The sequence below is a fragment of the Phyllobates terribilis genome, unplaced genomic scaffold (assembly GCF_046119375.1).
Source record: "Phyllobates terribilis strain yellow unplaced genomic scaffold, ASM4611937v1 Scaffold_1__5_contigs__length_1240528914, whole genome shotgun sequence".
In the NCBI taxonomy this organism is placed as follows: Eukaryota; Metazoa; Chordata; class Amphibia; order Anura; family Dendrobatidae; genus Phyllobates; species Phyllobates terribilis.
Genome location: NW_027362761.1, coordinates 1,198,488,278 through 1,198,514,445, shown reverse-complemented (window position 1 = coordinate 1,198,514,445; position 26,168 = coordinate 1,198,488,278). Strand labels below are relative to the sequence as shown.

General features: G+C 37.1%; 1 protein-coding gene across 2 annotated transcripts in view; it reads right to left on the bottom strand.

The window, feature by feature from the left end:
- The window catches only part of DNAAF9 (dynein axonemal assembly factor 9), a 79,036-nt gene that overhangs the window by 31,667 nt on the left and 21,201 nt on the right, over positions 1–26,168 (bottom strand). For both annotated transcript variants that reach the window (XM_073649304.1, XM_073649310.1), the window contains exons 8-13: positions 25,435–25,533; positions 25,029–25,084; positions 8,450–8,585; positions 2,923–3,004; positions 2,482–2,518; positions 494–581 (exon numbers count right to left, since the gene is read on the bottom strand). In XM_073649304.1, the coding sequence (XP_073505405.1) occupies positions 494–581; positions 2,482–2,518; positions 2,923–3,004; positions 8,450–8,585; positions 25,029–25,084; positions 25,435–25,533 (498 nt within the window). The remainder of the gene's footprint in view (positions 1–493; positions 582–2,481; positions 2,519–2,922; positions 3,005–8,449; positions 8,586–25,028; positions 25,085–25,434; positions 25,534–26,168) is intronic.

Here is a 26,168-nt window from a genome sequence, read left to right as displayed (position 1 = left end):
CTGCTCTCAGGTGCTTAAAGGGCAACTTATAGTAAAAGTCTCTCCAAGCGGTTCAGAGCAATCTGCTGCTCTCTGTTGTCAGCCACTTCAGGCTGAGCGTATAATCTCCTAATGAGTGACTCTGCTCCTGCCCCCTGCGGGCGCCGTCCTCGGCTCTCCTGTAACCTTACAGTGCTAATCTCCCCGGTATCAGGTGGATTATACAGCTGTGACTCCGCAGGATGGAGGCAGATCGTCGCTCGCGTTCACACTGATTTACCACCGCAGCTTTACAGGTACGAGACTGGACGTGACGAGACGTGAAACGCTGTAACTGGAGGAGCGGCCCAGGGGCTTACAACCATATAATTCCCATAACCCCGGTGAGGACTCCATGTTCCCATCTTCACACACCCATCATCTGCAGCTGTTGTGTAACTACAACCCCCACCGTAGCCTGACAGCTGGAGGCCACCGTCCTATGGGGCACTTGCTGACTCAATATGGCCGTTACCTTGGAATAACTGGAATGCTTGACGTAACTTGCGATCCCTGCGAGCACGGCCTCCACCACGGCGGCGTAGATCTGCGACAGCAAAGTGCTAGACGGGAAATCAGACGTGTTATTAAGAGGTCACAGGTGCGTCTGCCGCCATGTCACAATGATCGGCTACGTATAAGCCATCAGACGTCCTTTACTCGCCGACCCGAATTCTACATGTGCAGAAAAGTTGTTAATGCGCCAACTCTGTGTCCACAGAATATAATCGTTATCGGCAGGACATCTTGGCTACACCAGCAATGTGCTGCCGAGAATGAGGACACCAGCCCGAATGATCCGATCACTCTGCAGACGAGCAGTTTTGATGGCTGATTATCTAACAAAACAGTCCCCAATTATCGGCTGGGGACAGGAGCCGCCCCTTTAAGAGAGCAGTAATGGCTAGTGATGTGTCCGTGTGACTATCACACATAACCTCTGTGCAGAGCTATGCGGTGTGGTCAGGACCCAGGTGGCCAGGACCGGGATGGCCAGGACCCGGGTGGTCAGGACCGGGATGGCCAGGACCCGGGTGGTCAGGACCGGGATGGCCAGGACCCGGGTGGTCAGGACCGGGATGGCCAGTACCCGGGATGGCCAGGACCCGGGATGGCCAGGACCCGGGATGGCCAGGACCGGGATGGCCAGGACCCGGGTGGTCAGGACCCGGGCGGCCAGGACCCGGGCGGCCAGGACCCGGGTGGATGGATGCTCAGGAAACAGGAGCCGGACTCCTCGGGGCAGAAGATGGAAGAAGAGCAGTTAAGGATGCATCGCTGCCGGAGGCCGAGCACAAGCCCGTGCAAGACGTCTCATCAGTGACATTCCCAGGCGTCTCCACACATCGGACACATACACAGCGTCAAAAGGGGCCTCACAGGGAAGAAGTGTTTGGGCAAAGGCTTCCATGTACGAGGCTGGAGCAGAATGACAGTCTCCACAGCAGCAATACAGCATACTTCTCAGTGGTATCTCTGCTATCAGGTCGTCCAGAGCAGGAGTCGACCAACGGAAAAGGAGACCCTGGCGGGAGGTGACCAACAGAAGAGGAGACCCTGGCTGGAGGCGACCAACAGAAGAGGAGACCCTGGCTGGAGGTGACCAACAGAAAAGGAGACTCTGCCTGGAGGTGACCAACGGAAGAGGAGGCCCTGACTGGAGGTGACCAACAGAAAAGGAGACCCTGGCTGGAGGTGACCAACAGAAGAGGAGACCCTGGCTGGAGGTGACCAACAGAAGAGGAGACCCTGGCTGGAGGTGACCAACAGAAGAGGAGACCCTGGCTGGAGGTGACCAACAGAAAAGGAGACTCTGCCTGGAGGTGACCAACGGAAGAGGAGACCCTGCCTGGAGGTGGCCAAAAAAAAGGAGGCCCTAGCTGGATGTGACCAAAGGAAGAGGAGACCCTAACTGGAGATGAACAACGGAAAAGGAGGCCCTGGGTGTAGGTGACCCTGGCAGTAGCTTCCTTCATGATTTATCTAATACTCTCAAGTAAATAGAGCCCCAAGATGGTGAAGCTCCATAACTGTGGCGTATTGTATGGACGCCTGACGACCTCCTTGCTCAATATCACTTTTATAAAAAAAGGCATCCTAAACTGACTAATAGGGGGCGTATTTAGTACAGGGTCCCATCTACAGAAGGCCAGTGATGGGTTCACACACATTGCTCACAATGTGCACTAGGCCCTAAGCCTTTACCTGTGCAGCAATAGTGGGACATGTAATGTCGGCAAGGAGCTACAGGACGGGGCTGGGATAAGCCAGAGGATAGAGTGCACCTCACAGGAGGGCTTAGATCAAGGGGACAGATCATATGGTGATGACCAGCTGACACAACAGGAGATTAATCACAGCAGGTGTAATAAAGTGTGTGGAAGTTAGAGGGCATACAGTACACACAGTGCTGGAGGAGCACACATCCTCCTGATAACAGATCTCTCCACACAGGACACTTACATTTGCTCATTTTTCTTGTGCGTTTCATTATCATGACCTAGAATGTGGATAAAAAAAAGAAAGTGAAACTTCTTGTGCTGCAAGTGACGATAAAGCAAAGCATACCTATGTAATAATATGGAGCGATGCTACACACGGGCGCATGCTGGGAATCAGGACTGCACCCTAACACTGCCCCCAACACTGGTGGTCTACGCTGGGATTACACCCTCTCCATGTACGGTCCTGCCCGGGCAGACAATCTGATCTCACTGTAACAGCGGCTATTCCCCCACCCCAATTATCAGACACCGAGGCCGAGCACAAGTATCTGCATCACCCTGGGCCGGTGGCCATACTTGTTGTCCATGACCACCGGACCAGAGAACCCCCTCCTAGAAGACAGTGTAGTGTTATCATACACAACATACAGAAAAGGGACAAAGAAAGCAGGCAGCCCACCTAAGTATGGGACATGGGTGGTCCCAAAAAAGTATGTCCTGGAACAAGCTAAGGGGCCTTTGGGAGAAATGCACTGAGCCACCTGCGAAGACAAATCAGATCTGAGTATACACAACGACACAGTATATACACACAACTACACAGTACAGTGAAAGTATTCACCCCCTTGCCATTTTTCGCGTTTTGCTTCCTCACAACCTGGATTTTCACTGTTTTTTTGAGCGTTTGCATCAGTTCATGTAAAGAACATGCCGACAACTGTGAACATTTGGTTTTCTTTTTATTGTGAAGCAAACAACAAATAGGACAAAATAACTGAAAACTTCAGTTTGCATAACTATTCACCCCCTACAGTCAGTACTTTGCAGAGCCTCCTTATGCGGCAATTACAGCTGCAAGTCACTTTGAATAAGTCTCTATGAGGTTTCCACATCTGGCCACTGGGATTTTTGCCCATTCCTCAAGGCAAAACTGCTCCAGCTCCTTCAGGTTAGATGGTTTCCTCTGGTGAACAGCAATCTCCAAGCCTAACCACAGATTCTCCATTGGATTACAGTCTGGGCTGTGACTCAACCACTCCAGAACATTTACTCGTTACCCCTTACACCACTCGAGTGTTGCTTTAGCAGTATGCTTTGGGTCATTGTCTTGTTGGAAGGTGAACCTCCATCCCAGTCTCAAATCACTGACAGACTGAAACAGGTTTTGCTCAAGAATATCCCTGTATTTCGCACCATCCATCTTCCCCTCAACTCAAACCATTTTCTCTGTCCTTGCTGCTGAAAAACATCCCCACAGCATGATGCTGCTACCACCATGTTTTACTGTGGGGATGGTGTTCTTGGGGTGATGAGATGTGTTGGTTTGGCGCCAGAAATAGAGTTTACCTAGGTGGCCAAAAAGTTCAATTTTGGTCTCCTCTGAACACAGCACCTTCCTCCATATATTTGGAGAGTCTCCCATATGTCTTTTGGCAAATTCGAAACGAGCCTTACAATTTGTGTAAGTAAAGCTTTATTCTGCCAGCTCCATTCCATAAAGGCCACCGGTATAGAGTATACGGCTTATTGTGGTCGTATGGACAGATACTCCTGTGTCATTCAGGGTTACCTTTGGTCTCTGTGTTGCCTCTCTGATTAATGCCCTCCTTGCCCGGGCTGAGAATTTTGGTGGGCGCCCTCTCTTGGCAGGTGTGTTGTGGTACCATGTTCTTTCAGTGTGATGATAATGGATTTGATGGTGCTCCGGGGGATCATCAAAGATTAGGAGATTTTTTTTTTTTTTTTTTATAACCCAACCCTGACTTTCTCAACAACTTTGTCCCTGAGTTGTTTGGAGATCTCCTTGGTCTCCATGGTTGTGTTTGGAAGTATCGTTGGTCTTCATGGTGTTGTCTGGAGATCTCCTTGGTTGCCATGGTAGTGTTTGGAGGTATCGTTGGTCTTCATGATGTTGTCTGGAGATTTCCTTGGTCTTCATGGTGTTGTTTGGAGATCTCCTTGGTCTTCATGGTTTTGTTTTGAGATCTCCATGGTCTTCATGGTGTTGTTTGGAGATCTCCATGGTCTTCATGGTGTTGTTTGGAGATCTCCATGGTCTTCATGGTGTTGTTTGGAGATCTCCATGGTCTTCATGGTGTTGTTTGGAGATCTCCATGGTCTTCATGGTGTTGTTTGGAGATCTCCATGGTCTTCATGGTGTTGTTTGGAGATCTCCTTGGTCTTCATGGTGTTGTTTGGAGATCTCCTTGGTCTTCATGGTGTTGTTTGGAGATCTCCTTGGTCTTCATGGTGCTGTTTGGAGATCTCCTTGGTCTTCATGGTGTTGTTTGGAGATCTGCTTGGTCTTCATGGTGTTGTTTGGAGATCTCCTTGGTCTTCATGGTGTTGTTTGGAGATCTCCTTGGTCTTCATGGTGTTGTTTGGAGATCTCCTTGGTCTTCATGGTGTTGTTTGGAGATCTCCTTGGTCTTCATGGTGTTGTTTGGAGATCTCCTTGGTCTTCATGGTGTTGTTTGGAGATCTCCTTGGTCTTCATGGTGTTGTTAGGAGATCTCCTTGGTCTTCATGGTGTTGTTTGGAGATCTCCTTGGTCTTCATGGTGTTGTTTGGAGATCTCCTTGGTCTTCATGGTGTTGTTTGGAGATCTCCTTGGTCTTCATGGTGCTGTTTGGAGATCTCCTTGGTCTTCATCGTGCTGTTTGGAGATCTCCTTGGTCTTCATCGTGCTGTTTGGAGATCTCCTTGGTCTTCATCGTGTTTGGTTAGTGGTTCCTCTTGGTTAATGGTGTTGAAGCCTCAGTGGCCTTTCAGAAAAGGTAAAGTGTATATACTGACAGACAAGTGAAGCTTAGATTGCACACAGGGGGACGGCCTGTCACTAAGCATGGGACTAATGCAGGGAATTGCTTGCACCAGAAATTTTTATGGCAAAACCATAGCAAAAGAGGTGAATTTAGTTATTTCATCGCATAAATGTAATCTATCCCTATATTTTTCTCACTTCACCAAATTTGACTATTTAGTGCTGATGCATCACACACATCGGATTACAGAAATATTTACACACAGGTTGAAATGTACAAAATAGGTAAAAAGCCAAAGGGGGTGAATACTTTCGCAAGCCACTGTATATACCCAAATATATAAATAAGTGTAAAAATAGCCAATATATAAGGACAGTGTACTGATATCACTGCTAGAGACATACTGAGGAGGCCGGAATGTAGTGTATATTCTCCACCAGCAGAATAGTGAGTGCAGCTCTGGAGTATAATACAGGATGTAACTCAGGATCAGTACAGGATCAGTAATGTAATGTATGTACACAGTGATAGCACCAGCAGAATAGTGAATGCAGCTCTGGGGTATAATACAGGATGTAACTCAGGATCAGTACAGGATCAGTAATGTAGTGTATGTACACAGTGACTGCACCAGCAGAATAGTGAGTGCAGCTCTGGAGTCTAATACAGGATGTAACTCAGGACCAGTAATGTAATGTATGTACACAGTGACTGCACCAGCAGAATAGTGAGTGCAGCTCTGGAGTATAATACAGGATGTAACTCAGGATCAGTACAGGATCAGTAATGTAATGTATGTACACAGTGATAGCACCAGCAGAATAGTGAATGCAGCTCTGGAGTATAATACAGGATGTAACTCAGGATCAGTACAGGATCAGTAATGTAGTGTATGTACACAGTGACTGCACCAGCAGAATAGTGAGTGCAGCTCTGGAGTCTAATACAGGATGTAACTCAGGACCAGTAATGTAATGTATGTACACAGTGACTGCACCAGCAGAATAGTGAGTGCAGCTCTGGAGTATAATACAGGATGTAACTCAGGATCAGTACAGGATCAGTAATGTAATGTATGTACACAGTGATAGCACCAGCAGAATAGTGAATGCAGCTCTGGAGTATAATACAGGATGTAACTCAGGATCAGTACAGGATCAGTAATGTAGTGTATGTACACAGTGACTGCACCAGCAGAATAGTGAGTGCAGCTCTGGAGTCTAATACAGGATGTAACTCAGGACCAGTAATGTAATGTATGTACACAGTGACTGCACCAGCAGAATAGTGAGTGCAGCTCTGGAGTATAACACAGGATGTAACTCAGGATCAGTACAGGATCAGTAATGTAGTGTATGGACACAGTGACTGCACCAGCAGAATAGTGAGTGCAGCTCTGGAGAATAATACAGGATGTAACTCAGGATCAGAAATGTAATGTATGTACACAGTGACTGCTCCAGCAGAATAGTGAGTGCAGCTCTGGAGTATAATACAGGATATAACTCAGGATCAGAAATGTAATGTATGTACACAGTGACTGCACCAGCAGAATAGTGAGTGCAGCTCTGGAGTATAATACAGGATGTAACTCAGGATCAGAAATGTAATGTATGTACACAGTGACTGCACCAGCAGAATAGTGAGTGCAGCTCTGGAGTATAATACAGGATGTAACTCAGGATCAGAAATGTAATGTATGTACACAGTGACTGCACCAGCAGAATAGTGAGTGCAGCTCTGCAGTAGAAAACAGGATGTAACTCAGGATCAGTAATGTAATGTATGTACACAGTGACTGCAACAGCAGAATAGTGAGTGCAGCTCTGGAGTATAATACAGGATGTAACTCATGATCAGTACAGGATCAGTAATGTAATGTATGTACACAGTGACTGCACCAGCAGAATAGTGAGTGCAGCTCTGGAGTATAATACAGGATGTAACTCAGGATCAGTACAGGATCAGTAATGTAATGTATGTACACAGTGACTGCACCAGCAGAATAGTGAGTGAAGCTCTGGAGTATAATACAGGATGTAACTCAGGATCAGAAATGTAATGTATGTACACAGTGACTGCACCAGCAGAATAGTGAGTGCAGCTCTGGAGTATAATACAGGATGTAACTCAGGATCAGAAATGTAATGTATGTACACAGTGACTGCACCAGCAGAATAGTGAGTGCAGCTCTGGAGTATAATACAGGATGTAACTCAGGATCAGAAATGTAATGTATGTACACAGTGACTGCACCAGCAGAATAGTGAATGCAGCTCTGGAGTATAATACAGGATGTAACTCAGGATCAGAAATGTAATGTATGTACACAGTGACTGCACCAGCAGAATAGTGAGTGCAGCTCTGGAGTATAATACAGGATGTAACTCAGGATCAGTAATGTAATGTATGTACACAGTGACTGCACCAGCAGAATAGTGAGTGCAGCTCTGGAGTATAATACAGGATGTAACTCAGGATCAGTACAGGATCAGTAATGTAATGTATGTACACAGTGACTGCACCAGCAGAATAGTGAGTGCAGCTCTGGAGTATAATACAGGATTTAACTCAGGGTCAGTAATGTAATGTCTGTACACAGTGACTGCACAAGCAGAATAGTGAGTGCAGCTCTGGAGTATAATACAGGATGTAACTCAGGATGAGTACAGGATCAGTAATGTAATGTATGTACACAGTGACTGCACCAGCAGAATAGTGAGTGCTGCTCTGGAGTATAATACAGGATGTAACTCAGGATCAGTACAGGATCAGTAATGTAATGTATGTACACAGTGACTGCGCCAGCAGAATAGTGAGTGCAGCTCTGGAGTATAATACAGGATGTAACTCAGGATCAGTACAGGATCAGTAATGTAATGTATGTACACAGTGACTGCACCAGCAGAATAGTGAGTGCAGCTCTGGAGGATAATACAGGATGTAACTCAGGATCAGTAATGTAATGTATGTGCACAGTGACTGCACCAGCAGAATAGTGAGTGCAGCTCTGGAGTATAATACAGGATGTAACTCAGGATCAGTACAGGATCAGTAATGTAATGTATGTACACAGTGACTGCACCAGCAGAATAGTGAGTGCTGCTCTGGAGTATAATACAGGATGTAACTCAGGATCAGTACAGGATGACTATATGACAGGTTATGAAGGACTTGGGCAGATCACGCAGCTATGAGGCATTACAGCTGCTCTTTCTTTACCATGTGTTTGGCTGTGCTGCCTCCAGGTCCCGTGTTCCTGACCAGATGACCTTCTGACGGGAATATAAAATTGCCCGGTTTCAGGTTCTCTTTGGTGGAATGGCTGCCGAATAGCACAAAGGGTTGTCTGCAAGGACTACAAGGAGAAGATCATATAATTAGGATTGTCCGAACAGCTGCTCTTCATGTGACTGAAAGCTCAGGAAGGAACAGAACTCAGAGATACACGAGGAACAGCAAAATCAGCGGAAGAAAGACAAAAGCTTATAAGATTACACAGCGACTCAGAAAGGATTCACTGCCCATCTACAAAATATATCTGATAAAGGGTCCGACAGCAGCAAGAACATTTCACCAGCAAGACAAGACACCCGACTATTACTATCAGACTAGTGTAGTATAGCAGTTATATTCTTGTACATAGGGGGTAGTATTATAGTAGTTATATTCTTGTACATAGCAGTATTATAGTAGTTATATTCTTGTACATAGGGGGCAGTATTATAGTAGTTATATTCTTGTACATAGGGGCAGTTTTATAGTAGATATATTCTTGTACATAGGGGGCAGTATTATAGTAGTTATACCCCTGTACATAGGAGCAGTATTATAGTAGTTATATTCTTGTACATAGGGGGCAGTATTATAGTAGTTATATTCTTGTACATAGGAGCAGTATTATAGTAGTTATATTCTTGTACATAGGGGGCAGTATTATAGTAGCTATATTCTTGTACATAGGGGCAGTATTATAGTAGCTATATTCTTGTACATAGGGGGCAGTATTATAGTAGTTATATTCTTGTACATAGGAGCAGTATTATAGTAGTTATATTCTTGTACATAGGAGCAGTATTATAGTAGTTATATTCTTGTACATAGGGGGCAGTATTATAGTAGTTATATTCTTGTACATAGGAGCAGTATTATAGTAGTTATATTCTTGTACATAAGGGGCAGTATTATAGTAGTTATATTCTTGTACATAGGAGCAGTATTATAGTAGTTATATTCTTGTACATAAGGGGCAGTATTATAGTAGTTATATTCTTGTACATAGGGTTAGTATTATAGTAGTTATATTCTTGTACATAGCAGTATTATAGTAGTTATATTCTTGTACATAGGGGGCAGTATTATAGTAGTTATATTCTTGTACAGAGGGGCAGTTTTATAGTAGTTATATTCTTGTACATAGGGGGCAGTATTATAGTAGTTATATTCTTGTACATAGGGGGCAGTATTATAGTAGTTATATTCTTGTACATAGGGGGCAGTATTATAGTAGTTATATTCTTGTACATAGGGGGCAGTATTATAGTAGTTATATTCTTGTACATAGGGGCAGTATTATAGTAGCTATATTCTTGTACATAGGGGGCAGTATTATAGTAGCTATATTCTTGTACATAGGGGCAGTATTATAGTAGCTATATTCTTGTACATAGGGGGCAGTATTATAGTAGTTATATTCTTGTACATAGGAGCAGTATTATAGTAGTTATATTCTTGTACATAGGAGCAGTATTATAGTAGTTATATTCTTGTACATAGGGGGCAGTATTATAGTAGTTATATTCTTGTACATAGGAGCAGTATTATAGTAGTTATATTCTTGTACATAAGGGGCAGTATTATAGTAGTTATATTCTTGTACATAGGAGCAGTATTATAGTAGTTATATTCTTGTACATAAGGGGCAGTATTATAGTAGTTATATTCTTGTACATAGGGTTAGTATTATAGTAGTTATATTGTTGTACATAGCAGTATTATAGTAGTTATATTCTTGTACATAGGGGGCAGTATTATAGTAGTTATATTCTTGTACAGAGGGGCAGTTTTATAGTAGTTATATTCTTGTACATAGGGGGCAGTATTATAGTAGTTATATTCTTGTACATAGGGGGCAGTATTATAGTAGTTATATTCTTGTACAGAGGAGCAGTATTATAGTAGTTATATTCTTGTACATAGGGGGCAGTATTATAGTAGTTATATTCTTGTACATAGGAGCAGTATTATAGTAGTTATATTCTTGTACATAGGGGGCAGTATTATAGTAGTTATATTCTTGTACATAGGAGCAGTATTATAGTAGTTATATTCTTGTACATAGGGGGCAGTATTATAGTAGTTATATTCTTGTACATAGGAGCAGTATTATAGTAGTTATATTCTTGTACATAGGGGGCAGTATTATAGTAGTTATATTCTTGTACATAGGAGCAGTATTATAGTAGTTATATTCTTGTACATAGGAGCAGTATTATAGTAGTTATATTCTTGTACATAGGAGCAGTATTATAGTAGTTATATTCTTGTACATAGGAGCAGTATTATAGTAGTTATATTCTTGTACATAGGAGCAGTATTATAGTAGTTATATTCTTGTACATAGGGGGCAGTATTATAGTAGTTATATTCTTGTACATAGGAGCAGTATTATAGTAGTTATATTCTTGTACATAGGGGGCAGTATTATAGTAGTTATATTCTTGTACATAGGGGGCAGTATTATAGTAGTTATATTCTTGTACATAGGGGGCAGTATTATAGTAGTTATATTCTTGTACATAGGGGGCAGTATTATAGTAGTTATATTCTTGTACATAGGAGCAGTATTATAGTAGTTATATTCTTGTACATAGGAGCAGTATTATAGTAATTATATTCTTGTACATAGGGGGCAGTATTATAGTAGTTATATTCTTGTACATAGGAGCAGTATTATAGTAGTTATATTCTTGTACATAGGAGCAGTATTATAGTAGTTATATTCTTGTACATAGGAGGCAGTATTATAGTAGTTATATTCTTGTACATAGGGGGCAGTATTATAGTAGTTATATTCTTGTACATAGGAGCAGTATTATAGTAGTTATATTCTTGTACATAGGAGCAGTATTATAGTAGTTATATTCTTGTACATAGGGGGCAGTATTATAGTAGTTATATTCTTGTACATAGGAGCAGTATTATAGTAGTTATATTCTTGTACATAGGAGCAGTATTATAGTAGTTATATTCTTGTACATAAGGGGCAGTATTATAGTAGTTATATTCTTGTACATAGGGGGCAGTATTATAGTAGTTATATTCTTGTACATAGGAGCAGTATTATAGTAGTTATATTCTTGTACATAGGGGGCAGTATTATAGTAGTTATATTCTTGTACATAGGGGGCAGTATTATAGTAGTTATATTCTTGTACATAGGGGGCAGTATTATAGTAGTTATATTCTTGTACATAGGGGGCAGTATTATAGTAGTTATATTCTTGTACATAGGAGCAGTATTATAGTAGTTATATTCTTGTACATAGGAGCAGTATTATAGTAGTTATATTCTTGTACATAGGGGGCAGTATTATAGTAGTTATATTCTTGTACATAGGAGCAGTATTATAGTAGTTATATTCTTGTACATAAGGGGCAGTATTATAGTAGTTATATTCTTGTACATAGGGGGCAGTATTATAGTAGCTATATTCTTGTACATAGGGGGCAGTATTATAGTAGCTATATTCTTGTACATAGGGGGCAGTATTATAGTAGTTATATTATTGTACATAGGAGCTGTATTATAGTAGTTATATTCTTGTACATAGGAGCAGTATTATAGTAGTTATATTCTTGTACATAGGGGGCAGTATTATAGTAGTTATATTCTTGTACATAGGAGCAGTATTATAGTAGTTATATTCTTGTACATAGGGGGCAGTATTATAGTAGTTATATTCTTGTACATAGGGGGCAGTATTATAGTAGTTATATTCTTGTACATAGGGGGCAGTATTATAGTAGTTATATTCTTGTACATAGGGGGCAGTATTATAGTAGTTATATTCTTGTACATAGGGGGCAGTATTATAGTAGTTATATTCTTGTACATAGGGGGCAGTATTATAGTAGTTATATTCTTGTACAGAGGAGCAGTATTATAGTAGTTATATTCTTGTACATAGGGGGCAGTATTATAGTAGTTATATTCTTGTACATAGGGGGCAGTATTATAGTAGTTATATTCTTGTACATAGGAGCAGTATTATAGTAGTTATATTCTTGTACATAAGGGGCAGTATTATAGTAGTTATATTCTTGTACATAGGGGCAGTATTATAGTAGTTATATTCTTGTACATAGGAGCAGTATTATAGTAGTTATATTCTTGTACATAGGGGGCAGTATTATAGTAGTTATATTCTTGTACATAGGAGCAGTATTATAGTAGTTATATTCTTGTACATAGGAGCAGTATTATAGTAGTTATATTCTTGTACATAGGGGGCAGTATTATAGTAGTTATATTCTTGTACATAGGAGCAGTATTATAGTAGTTATATTCTTGTACATAGGGGGCAGTATTATAGTAGTTATATTCTTGTACATAGGAGCAGTATTATAGTAGTTATATTCTTGTACATAGGGGGCAGTATTATAGTAGTTATATTCTTGTACATAGGAGCAGTATTATAGTAGTTATATTCTTGTACATAAGGGGCAGTATTATAGTAGATATATTCTTGTACATAGGGGCAGTATTATAGTAGTTATATTCTTGTACATAGGAGCAGTATTATAGTAGTTATATTCTTGTACATAGGGGGCAGCATTATAGTAGTTATATTCTTGTACATAGGAGCAGTATTATAGTAGTTATATTCTTGTACATAGGAGGCAGTATTATAGTAGTTATATTCTTGTACATAGGGGCAGCATTATAGTAGTTATATTCTTGTACATTGGAGCAGTATTATAGTAGTTATATTCTTGTACATAGGAGGCAGTATTATAGTAGTTATATTCTTGTACATAGGAGCAGTATTATAGTAGTTATATTCTTGTACATAGGAGGCAGTATTATAGTAGATATATTCTTGTACATAGGGGGCAGTATTATAGTAGATATATTCTTGTACATAGGGGGCAGTATTATAGTAGTTATATTCTTGTACATAGGGGGCAGTATTATAGTAGTTATATTCTTGTACATAGGGGCAGTTTTATAGTAGTTATATTCTTGTACATAGGGGGCAGTATTATAGTAGTTATATTCTTGTACATAGGGGGCAGTATTATAGTAGTTATATTCTTGTACAGAGGAGCAGTATTATAGTAGTTATATTCTTGTACATAGGGGGCAGTATTATAGTAGTTATATTCTTGTACATAGGGGGCAGTATTATAGTAGTTATATTCTTGTACATAGGAGCAGTATTATAGTAGTTATATTCTTGTACATAAGGGGCAGTATTATAGTAGTTATATTCTTGTACATAGGGGCAGTATTATAGTAGTTATATTCTTGTACATAGGAGCAGTATTATAGTAGTTATATTCTTGTACATAGGGGGCAGTATTATAGTAGTTATATTCTTGTACATAGGAGCAGTATTATAGTAGTTATATTCTTGTACATAAGGGGCAGTATTATAGTAGATATATTCTTGTACATAGGGGCAGTATTATAGTAGTTATATTCTTGTACATAGGAGCAGTATTATAGTAGTTATATTCTTGTACATAGGGGGCAGCATTATAGTAGTTATATTCTTGTACATAGGAGCAGTATTATAGTAGTTATATTCTTGTACATAGGAGGCAGCATTATAGTAGTTATATTCTTGTACATAGGGGCAGCATTATAGTAGTTATATTCTTGTACATAGGGGCAGCATTATAGTAGTTATATTCTTGTACATTGGAGCAGTATTATAGTAGTTATATTCTTGTACATAGGAGGCAGTATTATAGTAGTTATATTCTTGTACATAGGAGCAGTATTATAGTAGTTATATTCTTGTACAGAGGAGGCAGTATTATAGTAGATATATTCTTGTACATAGGGGGCAGTATTATAGTAGATATATTCTTGTACATAGGGGGCAGTATTATAGTAGTTATATTCTTGTACATAGGGAGCAGTATTATAGTAGTTATATTCTTGTACATAGGAGCAGTATTATACTAGTTATATTCTTGTACATAGGGGCAGTATTATACTAGTTATATTCTTGTACATAGGGGCAGTATTATAGTAGTTATATTCTTGTATATAGGAGCAGTATTATAGTAGTTATATTCTTGTACATAGGAGCAGTATTATACTAGTTATATTCTTGTACATAGGAGCAGTATTATAGTAGTTATATTCTTGTACATAGGAGCAGTATTATAGTAGCTATATGCTTGAAAATAGGGGCAGTATTATAGTAGTTATATTCTTGTACTTAGGGGGCAGTATTATAGTAGTTATATTCTTGTACATAGGGAGCAGTATTATAGTAGTTATATTCTTGTACACAGGAGCAGTATTAAAGTAGTTATATTCTTGTACATAGGGAGCAGTATTATAGTAGTTATATTCTTGTACATAGGAGCAGTATTATAGTAGTTATATTCTTGTACATAGGAGCAGTATTATAGTAGTTATATTCTTGTACATAGGAGCAGTATTATAGTAGTTATATTCTTGTACATAGGAGCAGTATTATAGTAGTTATAGTCTTGTACATAGAGGGCAGTATTATAGTAGTTATATTCTTGTACATAGGGGCAGTATTATAGTAGTTATATTCTTGTACATAGGGGCAGTATTATAGTAGTTATATTCTTGTACATAGAGGGCAGTATTATAGTAGTTATATTCTTGTACATAGGGGCAGTATTATAGTAGTTATATTCTTGTACATAGAGGGCTTTATTATAGTAGTTATATTCTTGTACATAGGGGCAGTATTATAGTAGTTATATTCTTGTACATAGAGGGCAGTATTATAGTAGTTATATTCTTGTACATAGGGGCAGTATTATAGTAGTTATATTCTTGTACATAGAGGGCAGTATTATAGTAGTTATATTCTTGTACATAGGGGCAGTATTATAGTAGTTATATTCTTGTACATAGAGGGCAGTATTATAGTAGTTATATTCTTGTACATAGGGGCAGTATTATAGTAGTTATATTCTTGTACATAGAGGGCAGTATTATAGTAGTTATATTCTTGTACATAGAGGGCAGTATTATAGTAGTTATATTCTTGTACATAGGGGCAGTATTATAGTAGTTATATTCTTGTACATAGGGAGCAGTATTATAGTAGTTATATTCTTGTACATAGGGGCAGTATTATAGTAGTTATATTCTTGTACATAGGAGCAGTATTATAGTAGTTATAGTCTTGTACATAGAGGGCAGTATTATAGTAGTTATATTCTTGTACATAGGGGCAGTATTATAGTAGTTATATTCTTGTACATAGGGGCAGTATTATAGTAGTTATATTCTTGTACATAGAGGGCAGTATTATAGTAGTTATATTCTTGTACATAGGGGCAGTATTATAGTAGTTATATTCTTGTACATAGAGGGCAGTATTATAGTAGTTATATTCTTGTACATAGGGGGCAGTATTATAGTAGTTATATTCTTGTACATAGGGGCAGTATTATAGTAGTTATATTCTTGTACATAGGGGCAGTATTATAGTAGTTATATTCTTGTACATAGGGGCAGTATTATAGTAGTTATATTCTTGTACATAGGGGGCAGTATTATAGTACTTATATTCTTGTACATAGGGGGCAGTATTATAGTAGTTATATTCTTGTACATAGGAGCAGTATTATAGTAGTTATATTCTTGTACATAGGGGGCAGTATTATAGTAGTTATATTCTTGTACATAGGGGCAGTATTATAGTAGTTATATTCTTGTACATAGGGGCAGTATTATAGTAGTTATATTCTTGTACATAGGGGCAGTATTATAGTAGTTATATTCTTGTACATAGGGGGCAGTATTATAGTAGTTATATTCTTGTACATAGGGGGCAGTATTATAGTAGTTATATTCTTGTACATAGGGGCAGTATTATAGTAGTTATATTCTTGTACATAGGGGCAGTATTATAGTAGTTATATTCTTGTACATAGAGGGCAGTATTATAGTAGTTATATTCTTGTACATAGGGGGCAGTATTATAGTAGTTATATTCTTGTACATAGGGGCACTATTATAGTAGTTATATTCTTGTACATAGGGGCAGTATTATAGTAGTTATATTCTTGTACATAGGGGCAGTATTATAGTAGTTATATTCTTGTACATAGGGGGCAGTATTATAGTACTTATATTCTTGTACATAGGAGGCAGTATTATAGTAGTTGTATTCTTGTACATAGGGGGCAGTATTATAGTAGTTATATTCTTGCACATAGGGGCAGTATTATAGTAGTTATATTCTTGTACATAGGGGGCAGTATTATAGTAGTTATATTCTTGTACATAGGAGCATTATTATAGTAGTTATATTCTTGTACATAGGGAGCAGTATTATAGTAGTTATATTCTTGTACATAGGGGGCAGTATTATAGTAGTTATATTCTTGTACATAGGGGTAGTATTATAGTAGTTATATTCTTGTACATAGGAGCAGTATTATAGTAGTTATATTCTTGTACATAGGAGCAGTATTATAGTAGTTATATTCTTGTACATAGGGGGCAGTATTATAGTAGTTATATTCTTGTACATAGGGGGCAGTATTATAGTAGTTATATTCTTGTACATAGGGGGCAGTATTATAGTAGTTATATTCTTGTACATAGGAGCAGTATTATAGTAGTTATATTCTTGTACATAGGGGCAGTATTATAGTAGTTATATTCTTGTACATAGGAGCAGTATTATAGTAGTTATATTCTTGCACATAGGAGCAGTATTATAGTAGTTATATTCTTGTACATAGGGGGCAGTATTATAGTAGTTGTATTCTTGTACATAGGGGGCAGTATTATAGTAGTTATATTCTTGTACATAGGGGGCAGTATTATAGTAGTTATATTCTTGTACATAGGGGGCAGTATTATAGTAGTTATATTCTTGTACATAGGGGGCAGTATTATAGTAGTTATATTCTTGTACATAGGGGGCAGTATTATAGTAGTTATATTCTTGTACATAGGGGGCAGTATTATAGTAGTTATATTCTTGTACAGAGGAGCAGTATTATAGTAGTTATATTCTTGTACATAGGGGGCAGTATTATAGTAGTTATATTCTTGTACATAGGGGGCAGTATTATAGTAGTTATATTCTTGTACATAGGAGCAGTATTATAGTAGTTATATTCTTGTACATAAGGGGCAGTATTATAGTAGTTATATTCTTGTACATAAGGGGCAGTATTATAGTAGTTATATTCTTGTACATAGGGGCAGTATTATAGTAGTTATATTCTTGTACATAGGAGCAGTATTATAGTAGTTATATTCTTGTACATAGGGGGCAGTATTATAGTAGTTATATTCTTGTACATAGGAGCAGTATTATAGTAGTTATATTCTTGTACATAGGAGCAGTATTATAGTAGTTATATTCTTGTACATAGGGGGCAGTATTATAGTAGTTATATTCTTGTACATAGGAGCAGTATTATAGTAGTTATATTCTTGTACATAGGGAGCAGTATTATAGTAGTTATATTCTTGTACATAGGAGCAGTATTATAGTAGATATATTCTTGTTCATAGGGGCAGTATTATAGTAGTTATATTCTTGTACATAGGAGCAGTATTATAGTAGTTATATTCTTGTACATAGGGGGCAGCATTATAGTAGTTATATTCTTGTACATAGGAGCAGTATTATAGTAGTTATATTCTTGTACATAGGAGGCAGTATTATAGTAGTTATATTCTTGTACATAGGAGGCAGTATTATAGTAGTTATATTCTTGTACATAGGGGCAGCATTATAGTAGTTATATTCTTGTACATTGGAGCAGTATTATAGTAGTTATATTCTTGTACATAGGAGCAGTATTATAGTAGTTATATTCTTGTACATAGGAGGCAGTATTATAGTAGATATATTCTTGTACATAGGGGGCAGTATTATAGTAGATATATTCTTGTACATAGGGGGCAGTATTATAGTAGTTATATTCTTGTACATAGGGGGCAGTATTATAGTAGTTATATTCTTGTACATAGGGGCAGTTTTATAGTAGTTATATTCTTGTACATAGGGGGCAGTATTATAGTAGTTATATTCTTGTACATAGGGGGCAGTATTATAGTAGTTATATTCTTGTACAGAGGAGCAGTATTATAGTAGTTATATTCTTGTACATAGGGGGCAGTATTATAGTAGTTATATTCTTGTACATAGGGGGCAGTATTATAGTAGTTATATTCTTGTACATAGGAGCAGTATTATAGTAGTTATATTCTTGTACATAAGGGGCAGTATTATAGTAGTTATATTCTTGTACATAGGGGCAGTATTATAGTAGTTATATTCTTGTACATAGGAGCAGTATTATAGTAGTTATATTCTTGTATATAGGAGCAGTATTATAGTAGTTATATTCTTGTACATAAGGGGCAGTATTATAGTAGATATATTCTTGTACATAGGGGGCAGTATTATAGTAGTTATATTCTTGTACATAGGAGCAGTATTATAGTAGTTATATTCTTGTACATAGGGGGCAGTATTATAGTAGTTATATTCTTGTACATAGGGGGCAGTATTATAGTAGTTATATTCTTGTACATAGGAGCAGTATTATAGTAGTTATATTCTTGTACATAGGGGGCAGTATTATAGTAGTTATATTCTTGTACATAGGGGGCAGTATTATAGTAGTTATATTCTTGTACATAGGGGGCAGTATTATAGTAGTTATATTCTTGTACATAGGAGCAGTATTATAGTAGTTATATTCTTGTACATAGGGGCAGTATTATAGTAGTTATATTCTTGTACATAGGAGCAGTATTATAGTAGTTATATTCTTGCACATAGGAGCAGTATTATAGTAGTTATATTCTTGTACATAGGAGCAGTATTATAGTAGTTATATTCTTGTACATAGGGGGCAGCATTATAGTAGTTATATTCTTGTACATAGGAGCAGTATTATAGTAGTTATATTCTTGTACATAGGAGGCAGTATTATAGTAGTTATATTCTTGTACATAGGGGCAGCATTATAGTAGTTATATTCTTGTACATAGGGGCAGCATTATAGTAGTTATATTCTTGTACATTGGAGCAGTATTATAGTAGTTATATTCTTGTACATAGGAGGCAGTATTATAGTAGTTATATTCTTGTACATAGGAGCAGTATTATAGTAGTTATATTCTTGTACAGAGGAGGCAGTATTATAGTAGATATATTCTTGTACATAGGGGGCAGTATTATAGTAGATATATTCTTGTACATAGGGGGCAGTATTATAGTAGTTATATTCTTGTACATAGGGAGCAGTATTATAGTAGTTATATTCTTGTACATAGGAGCAGTATTATACTAGTTATATTCTTGTACATAGGGGCAGTATTATAGTAGTTATATTCTTGTATATAGGAGCAGTATTATAGTAGTTATATTCTTGAACATAGGGGCAGTATTATAGTAGTTATATTCTTGTACTTAGGGGGCAGTATTATAGTAGTTATATTCTTGTACATAGGGAGCAGTATTATAGTAGTTATATTCTTGTACACAGGAGCAGTATTAAAGTAGTTATATTCTTGTACATAGGGAGCAGTATTATAGTAGTTATATTCTTGTACATAGGAGCAGTATTATAGTAGTTATATTCTTGTACATAGGAGCAGTATTATAGTAGTTATATTCTTGTACATAGGAGCAGTATTATAGTAGTTATATTCTTGTACATAGGAGCAGTATTATAGTAGTTATAGTCTTGTACATAGAGGGCAGTATTATAGTAGTTATATTCTTGTACATAGGGGCAGTATTATAGTAGTTATATTCTTGTACATAGGGGCAGTATTATAGTAGTTATATTCTTGTACATAGAGGGCAGTATTATAGTAGTTATATTCTTGTACATAGGGGCAGTATTATAGTAGTTATATTCTTGTACATAGAGGGCAGTATTATAGTAGTTATATTCTTGTACATAGGGGCAGTATTATAGTAGTTATATTCTTGTACATAGAGGGCAGTATTATAGTAGTTATATTCTTGTACATAGGGGCAGTATTATAGTAGTTATATTCTTGTACATAGAGGGCAGTATTATAGTAGTTATATTCTTGTACATAGGGGCAGTATTATAGTAGTTATATTCTTGTACATAGAGGGCAGTATTATAGTAGTTATATTCTTGTACATAGGGGCAGTATTATAGTAGTTATATTCTTGTACATAGAGGGCAGTATTATAGTAGTTATATTCTTGTACATAGAGGGCAGTATTATAGTAGTTATATTCTTGTACATAGGGGCAGTATTATAGTAGTTATATTCTTGTACATAGGGAGCAGTATTATAGTAGTTATATTCTTGTACATAGGGGCAGTATTATAGTAGTTATATTCTTGTACATAGGAGCAGTATTATAGTAGTTATAGTCTTGTACATAGAGGGCAGTATTATAGTAGTTATATTCTTGTACATAGGGGCAGTATTATAGTAGTTATATTCTTGTACATAGAGGGCAGTATTATAGTAGTTATATTCTTGTACATAGGGGCAGTATTATAGTAGTTATATTCTTGTACATAGAGGGCAGTATTATAGTAGTTATATTCTTGTACATAGGGGGCAGTATTATAGTAGTTATATTCTTGTACATAGGGGCAGTATTATAGTAGTTATATTCTTGTACATAGGGGCAGTATTATAGTAGTTATATTCTTGTACATAGGGGCAGTATTATAGTAGTTATATTCTTGTACATAGGGGGCAGTATTATAGTACTTATATTCTTGTACATAGGGGGCAGTATTATAGTAGTTGTATTCTTGTACATAGGGGGCAGTATTATAGTAGTTATATTCTTGCACATAGGGGCAGTATTATAGTAGTTATATTCTTGCACATAGGGGCAGTATTATAGTAGTTATATTCTTGTACATAGGAGCAGTATTATAGTAGTTATATTCTTGTACATAGGGAGCAGTATTATAGTAGTTATATTCTTGTACATAGGGGGCAGTATTATAGTAGTTATATTCTTGTACATAGGGGTAGTATTATAGTAGTTATATTCTTGTACATAGGAGCAGTATTATAGTAGTTATATTCTTGTACATAGGAGCAGTATTATAGTAGTTATATTCTTGTACATAGGGGGCAGTATTATAGTAGTTATATTCTTGTACATAGGGGGCAGTATTATAGTAGTTATATTCTTGTACATAGGGGCAGTATTATAGTAGTTATATTCTTGTACATAGAGGGCAGTATTATAGTAGTTATATTCTTGTACATAGGGGCAGTATTATAGTAGTTATATTCTTGTACATAGAGGGCAGTATTATAGTAGTTATATTCTTGTACATAGGGGGCAGTATTATAGTAGTTATATTCTTGTACATAGGGGCAGTATTATAGTAGTTATATTCTTGTACATAGGGGCAGTATTATAGTAGTTATATTCTTGTACATAGGGGCAGTATTATAGTAGTTATATTCTTGTACATAGGGGGCAGTATTATAGTACTTATATTCTTGTACATAGGGGGCAGTATTATAGTAGTTGTATTCTTGTACATAGGGGGCAGTATTATAGTAGTTATATTCTTGCACATAGGGGCAGTATTATAGTAGTTATATTCTTGCACATAGGGGCAGTATTATAGTAGTTATATTCTTGTACATAGGAGCATTATTATAGTAGTTATATTCTTGTACATAGGGAGCAGTATTATAGTAGTTATATTCTTGTACATAGGGGGCAGTATTATAGTAGTTATATTCTTGTACATAGGGGTAGTATTATAGTAGTTATATTCTTGTACATAGGAGCAGTATTATAGTAGTTATATTCTTGTACATAGGAGCAGTATTATAGTAGTTATATTCTTGTACATAGGGGGCAGTATTATAGTAGTTATATTCTTGTACATAGGGGGCAGTATTATAGTAGTTATATTCTTGTACATAGGGGGCAGTATTATAGTAGTTATATTCTTGTACATAGGGGGCAGTATTATAGTAGTTATATTCTTGTACATAGGAGCAGTATTATAGTAGTTATATTCTTGTACATAGGGGCAGTATTATAGTAGTTATATTCTTGTACATAGGAGCAGTATTATAGTAGTTATATTCTTGCACATAGGAGCAGTATTATAGTAGTTATATTCTTGTACATAGGGGGCAGTATTATAGTAGTTGTATTCTTGTACATAGGGGGCAGTATTATAGTAGTTATATTCTTGTACATAGGGGGCAGTATTATAGTAGTTATATTCTTGTACATAGGGGGCAGTATTATAGTAGTTATATTCTTGTACATAGGGGGCAGTATTATAGTAGTTATATTCTTGTACATAGGAGCAGTATTATAGTACTTATATTCTTGTACATAGGGGGCAGTATTATAGTAGTTGTATTCTTGTACATAGGGGGCAGTATTATAGTAGTTATATTCTTGTACATAGGAGCAGTATTATAGTACTTATATTCTTGTACATAGGGGGCAGTATTATAGTAGTTATATTCTTGCACATAGGAGCAGTATTATAGTACTTATATTCTTGTACATAGGGGGCAGTATTAAAGTAGTTGTATTCTTGTACATAGGGGGCAGTATTATAGTAGTTATATTCTTGTACATAGAGGGCAGTATTATAGTAGTTATATTCTTGCACATAGGGGCAGTATTATAGTAGTTATATTCTTGCACATAGGGGCAGTATTATAGTAGTTATATTCTTGCACATAGGGGCAGTATTATAGTAGTTATATTCTTGTACATAGGGAGCAGTATTATAATAGTTATATTATTGTACATAGGAGACAGTATTATAGTAGTTATATTCTTGTACATAGGAGCAGTATTATAGTAGTTATATTCTTGTACATAGGGAGCAGTATTATAGTAGTTATATTCTTGTACATAGGGGCAGTATTATAGTAGTTATATTCTTGTACATAGGGGCAGTATTATAGTAGTTATATTCTTGTACATAGGGGCAGTATAATAGTAGTTATATTCTTGTACATAAGGAGCAGTATTATAGTAGTTATATTCTTGTACATAGGGGCAGTATTATAGTAGTTATATTCTTGTATATAGGGGGCAGTATTATAGTAGTTATATTCTTGTACATAGGAGCAGTATTATAGTAGTTATATTCTTGCACATAGGAGCAGTATTATAGTAGTTATATTCTTGTACATAGAGGGCAGTATTATAGTAGTTATATTCTTGTACATAGGAGCAGTATTATAGTAGTTATATTCTTGTACATAGGGAGCAGTATTATAGTAGTTATATTCTTGTACATAGGGACAGTATTATAGTAGTTATATTCTTGTACATAGGGGGCAGTATTATAGTAGTTATATTCTTGTATATAGGGGGCAGTATTATAGTAGTTATATTCTTGTACATAGAGGGCAGTATTATAGTAGTTATATTCTTGTACATAGGGGCAGTATTATAGTAGTTGTATTCTTGTATATAGGGGGCAGTATTATAGTAGTTATATTCTTGTACACAGGAGCAGTATTATAGTAGTTATATTCTTGTACACAGGAGCAGTATTATAGTAGTTATATTCTTGTACATAGGGAGCAGTATTATAGTAGTTATATTCTTGTACAGAGGGGCAGTATTATAGTAGTTATATTCTTGTACATAGGGGCAGTATTATAGTAGTTATATTCTTGTATATAGGGGGCAGTATTATAGTAGTTATATTCTTGTACACAGGAGCAGTGTTATAGTAGTTATATTCTTGTACACAGGAGCAGTATTATAGTAGTTATATTCCTGTACATAGGGGCAGTATTATAGTAGTTATATTCTTGTACATAGGGGCAGTATTATAGTAGTTATATTCCTGTACATAGGAGCAGTATTATAGTAGTTATATTCTTGTACATAGGGAGCAGTATTATAGTAGTTATATTCTTGTACACAGGAGCAGTATTATAGTAGTTATATTCTTGTACACAGGAGCAGTATTATAGTAGTTATATTCCTGTACATAGGGGCAGTATTATAGTAGTTATATTCTTGTACATAGGGGCAGTATTATAGTAGTTATATTCCTGTACATAGGAGCAGTATTATAGTAGTTATATTCTTGTAGACAGGAGCAGTATTATAGTAGTTATATTCTTGTACACAGGAGCAGTATTATAGTAGTTATATTCTTGTACATAGGGAGCAGTATTATAGTAGTTATATTCTTGTACAGAGGGGCAGTATTATAGTAGTTATATTCTTGTACAGAGGGGCAGTATTATAGTAGTTATATTCTTGTACATAGGGGGCAGTATTATAGTAGTTATATTCTTGTACATAGGGGGCAGTATTATAGTAGTTATATTCTTGTACACAGGAGCAGTGTTATAGTAGTTATATTCTTGTACACAGGAGCAGTATTATAGTAGTTATATTCCTGTACATAGGAGCAGTATTATAGTAGTTATATTCTTGTATATAGGGGGCAGTATTATAGTAGTTATATTCTTGTACATAGGGGCAGTATTATAGCAGTTATATGCCTCATCCTGGGACATATGATAACACAGATTGCTCAGCGTCTTCCTTCTGAAGATGACGCCACATACCTGTTATCGGCGATGTGGCTGGACAGCATCCCGTGGCTGTAGTAACTCCTGAATGGCTGCAGGATAATAAGAGATTACATAATGATATAAGAATGTATACGCTTCAGTATAATGTAAGCCATTCAATATAATCATGCTTCAGATGAGTCACCTCCTCAGTGAGCTCATCATCATCATCATAAGAATCCTGGGCAAAAAAAGGACAAAAATAACTTCTGCGTACAATAGCGGGGAATGCAGAAGCCACTTTACTCCGGCATTATTATTCAATATTGGGAATCATCATTTTCTCAATCCCCTTATAATTATTATTGATGAGAATAAGCCGGTGAGGTCACAGGTGATTCTCCCCACTACAGCAATCAGGAAGATGTGAGTGAGCGCAGCTCCGGCTGTCACTTCTTACCTCTCCAGCTTGTGATTCCGACAATTCTAGGAGGAAAGGAATTTCAGTCTCGAAGTTTGACAGGAAACCGCTCCACTGGTGCTGAAATGTCACCAAGTCCTGCAACAAAAGCTGGAAGGGTCAATGTCCTGCAATGAACACGCAACGCAGCAGAATTAACTGAAAGGACAGTGTAAATGCAGACTGCACAGTATTCCCTACTGAAACCACTGAGAGTACAGCTCAATATTGAGAGGTGAGAAACCCTCTACAGAGGAACACAGCTCTGGAGGATAATGCACAGCATATCTCAGGATCAGTAATGTAATGTACACAGTGACTGCACCAGCAGAATAGTGAGTGCAGCTCTGGAGTATAATACAGGATGTAACTCAGGATCAGTACAGGATCAGTAATGTAATGTGTGTACACAGTGACTGCACCAGCAGAATAGTGAGTGCAGCTCTGGAGTATAATACAGGATGTAACTCCGGATCAGTAATATATGTACACAATGACTGCACCAGCAGAATAGTGAGTGCAGCTCTGGAGTATAATACAGGATGTAACTCAGGATCAGTAATGTAATGTATGTACACAGTGACTGCACCAGCAGAATAGTGAGTGCAGCTCTGGAGTATAATACAGGATGTAACTCAGGATCAGTAATGTAATGTATGTACACAGTGACTGCACCAGCAGAATAGTGAGTGCAGCTCTGGAGTATAATACAGGATGTAACTCAGGATCAGTAC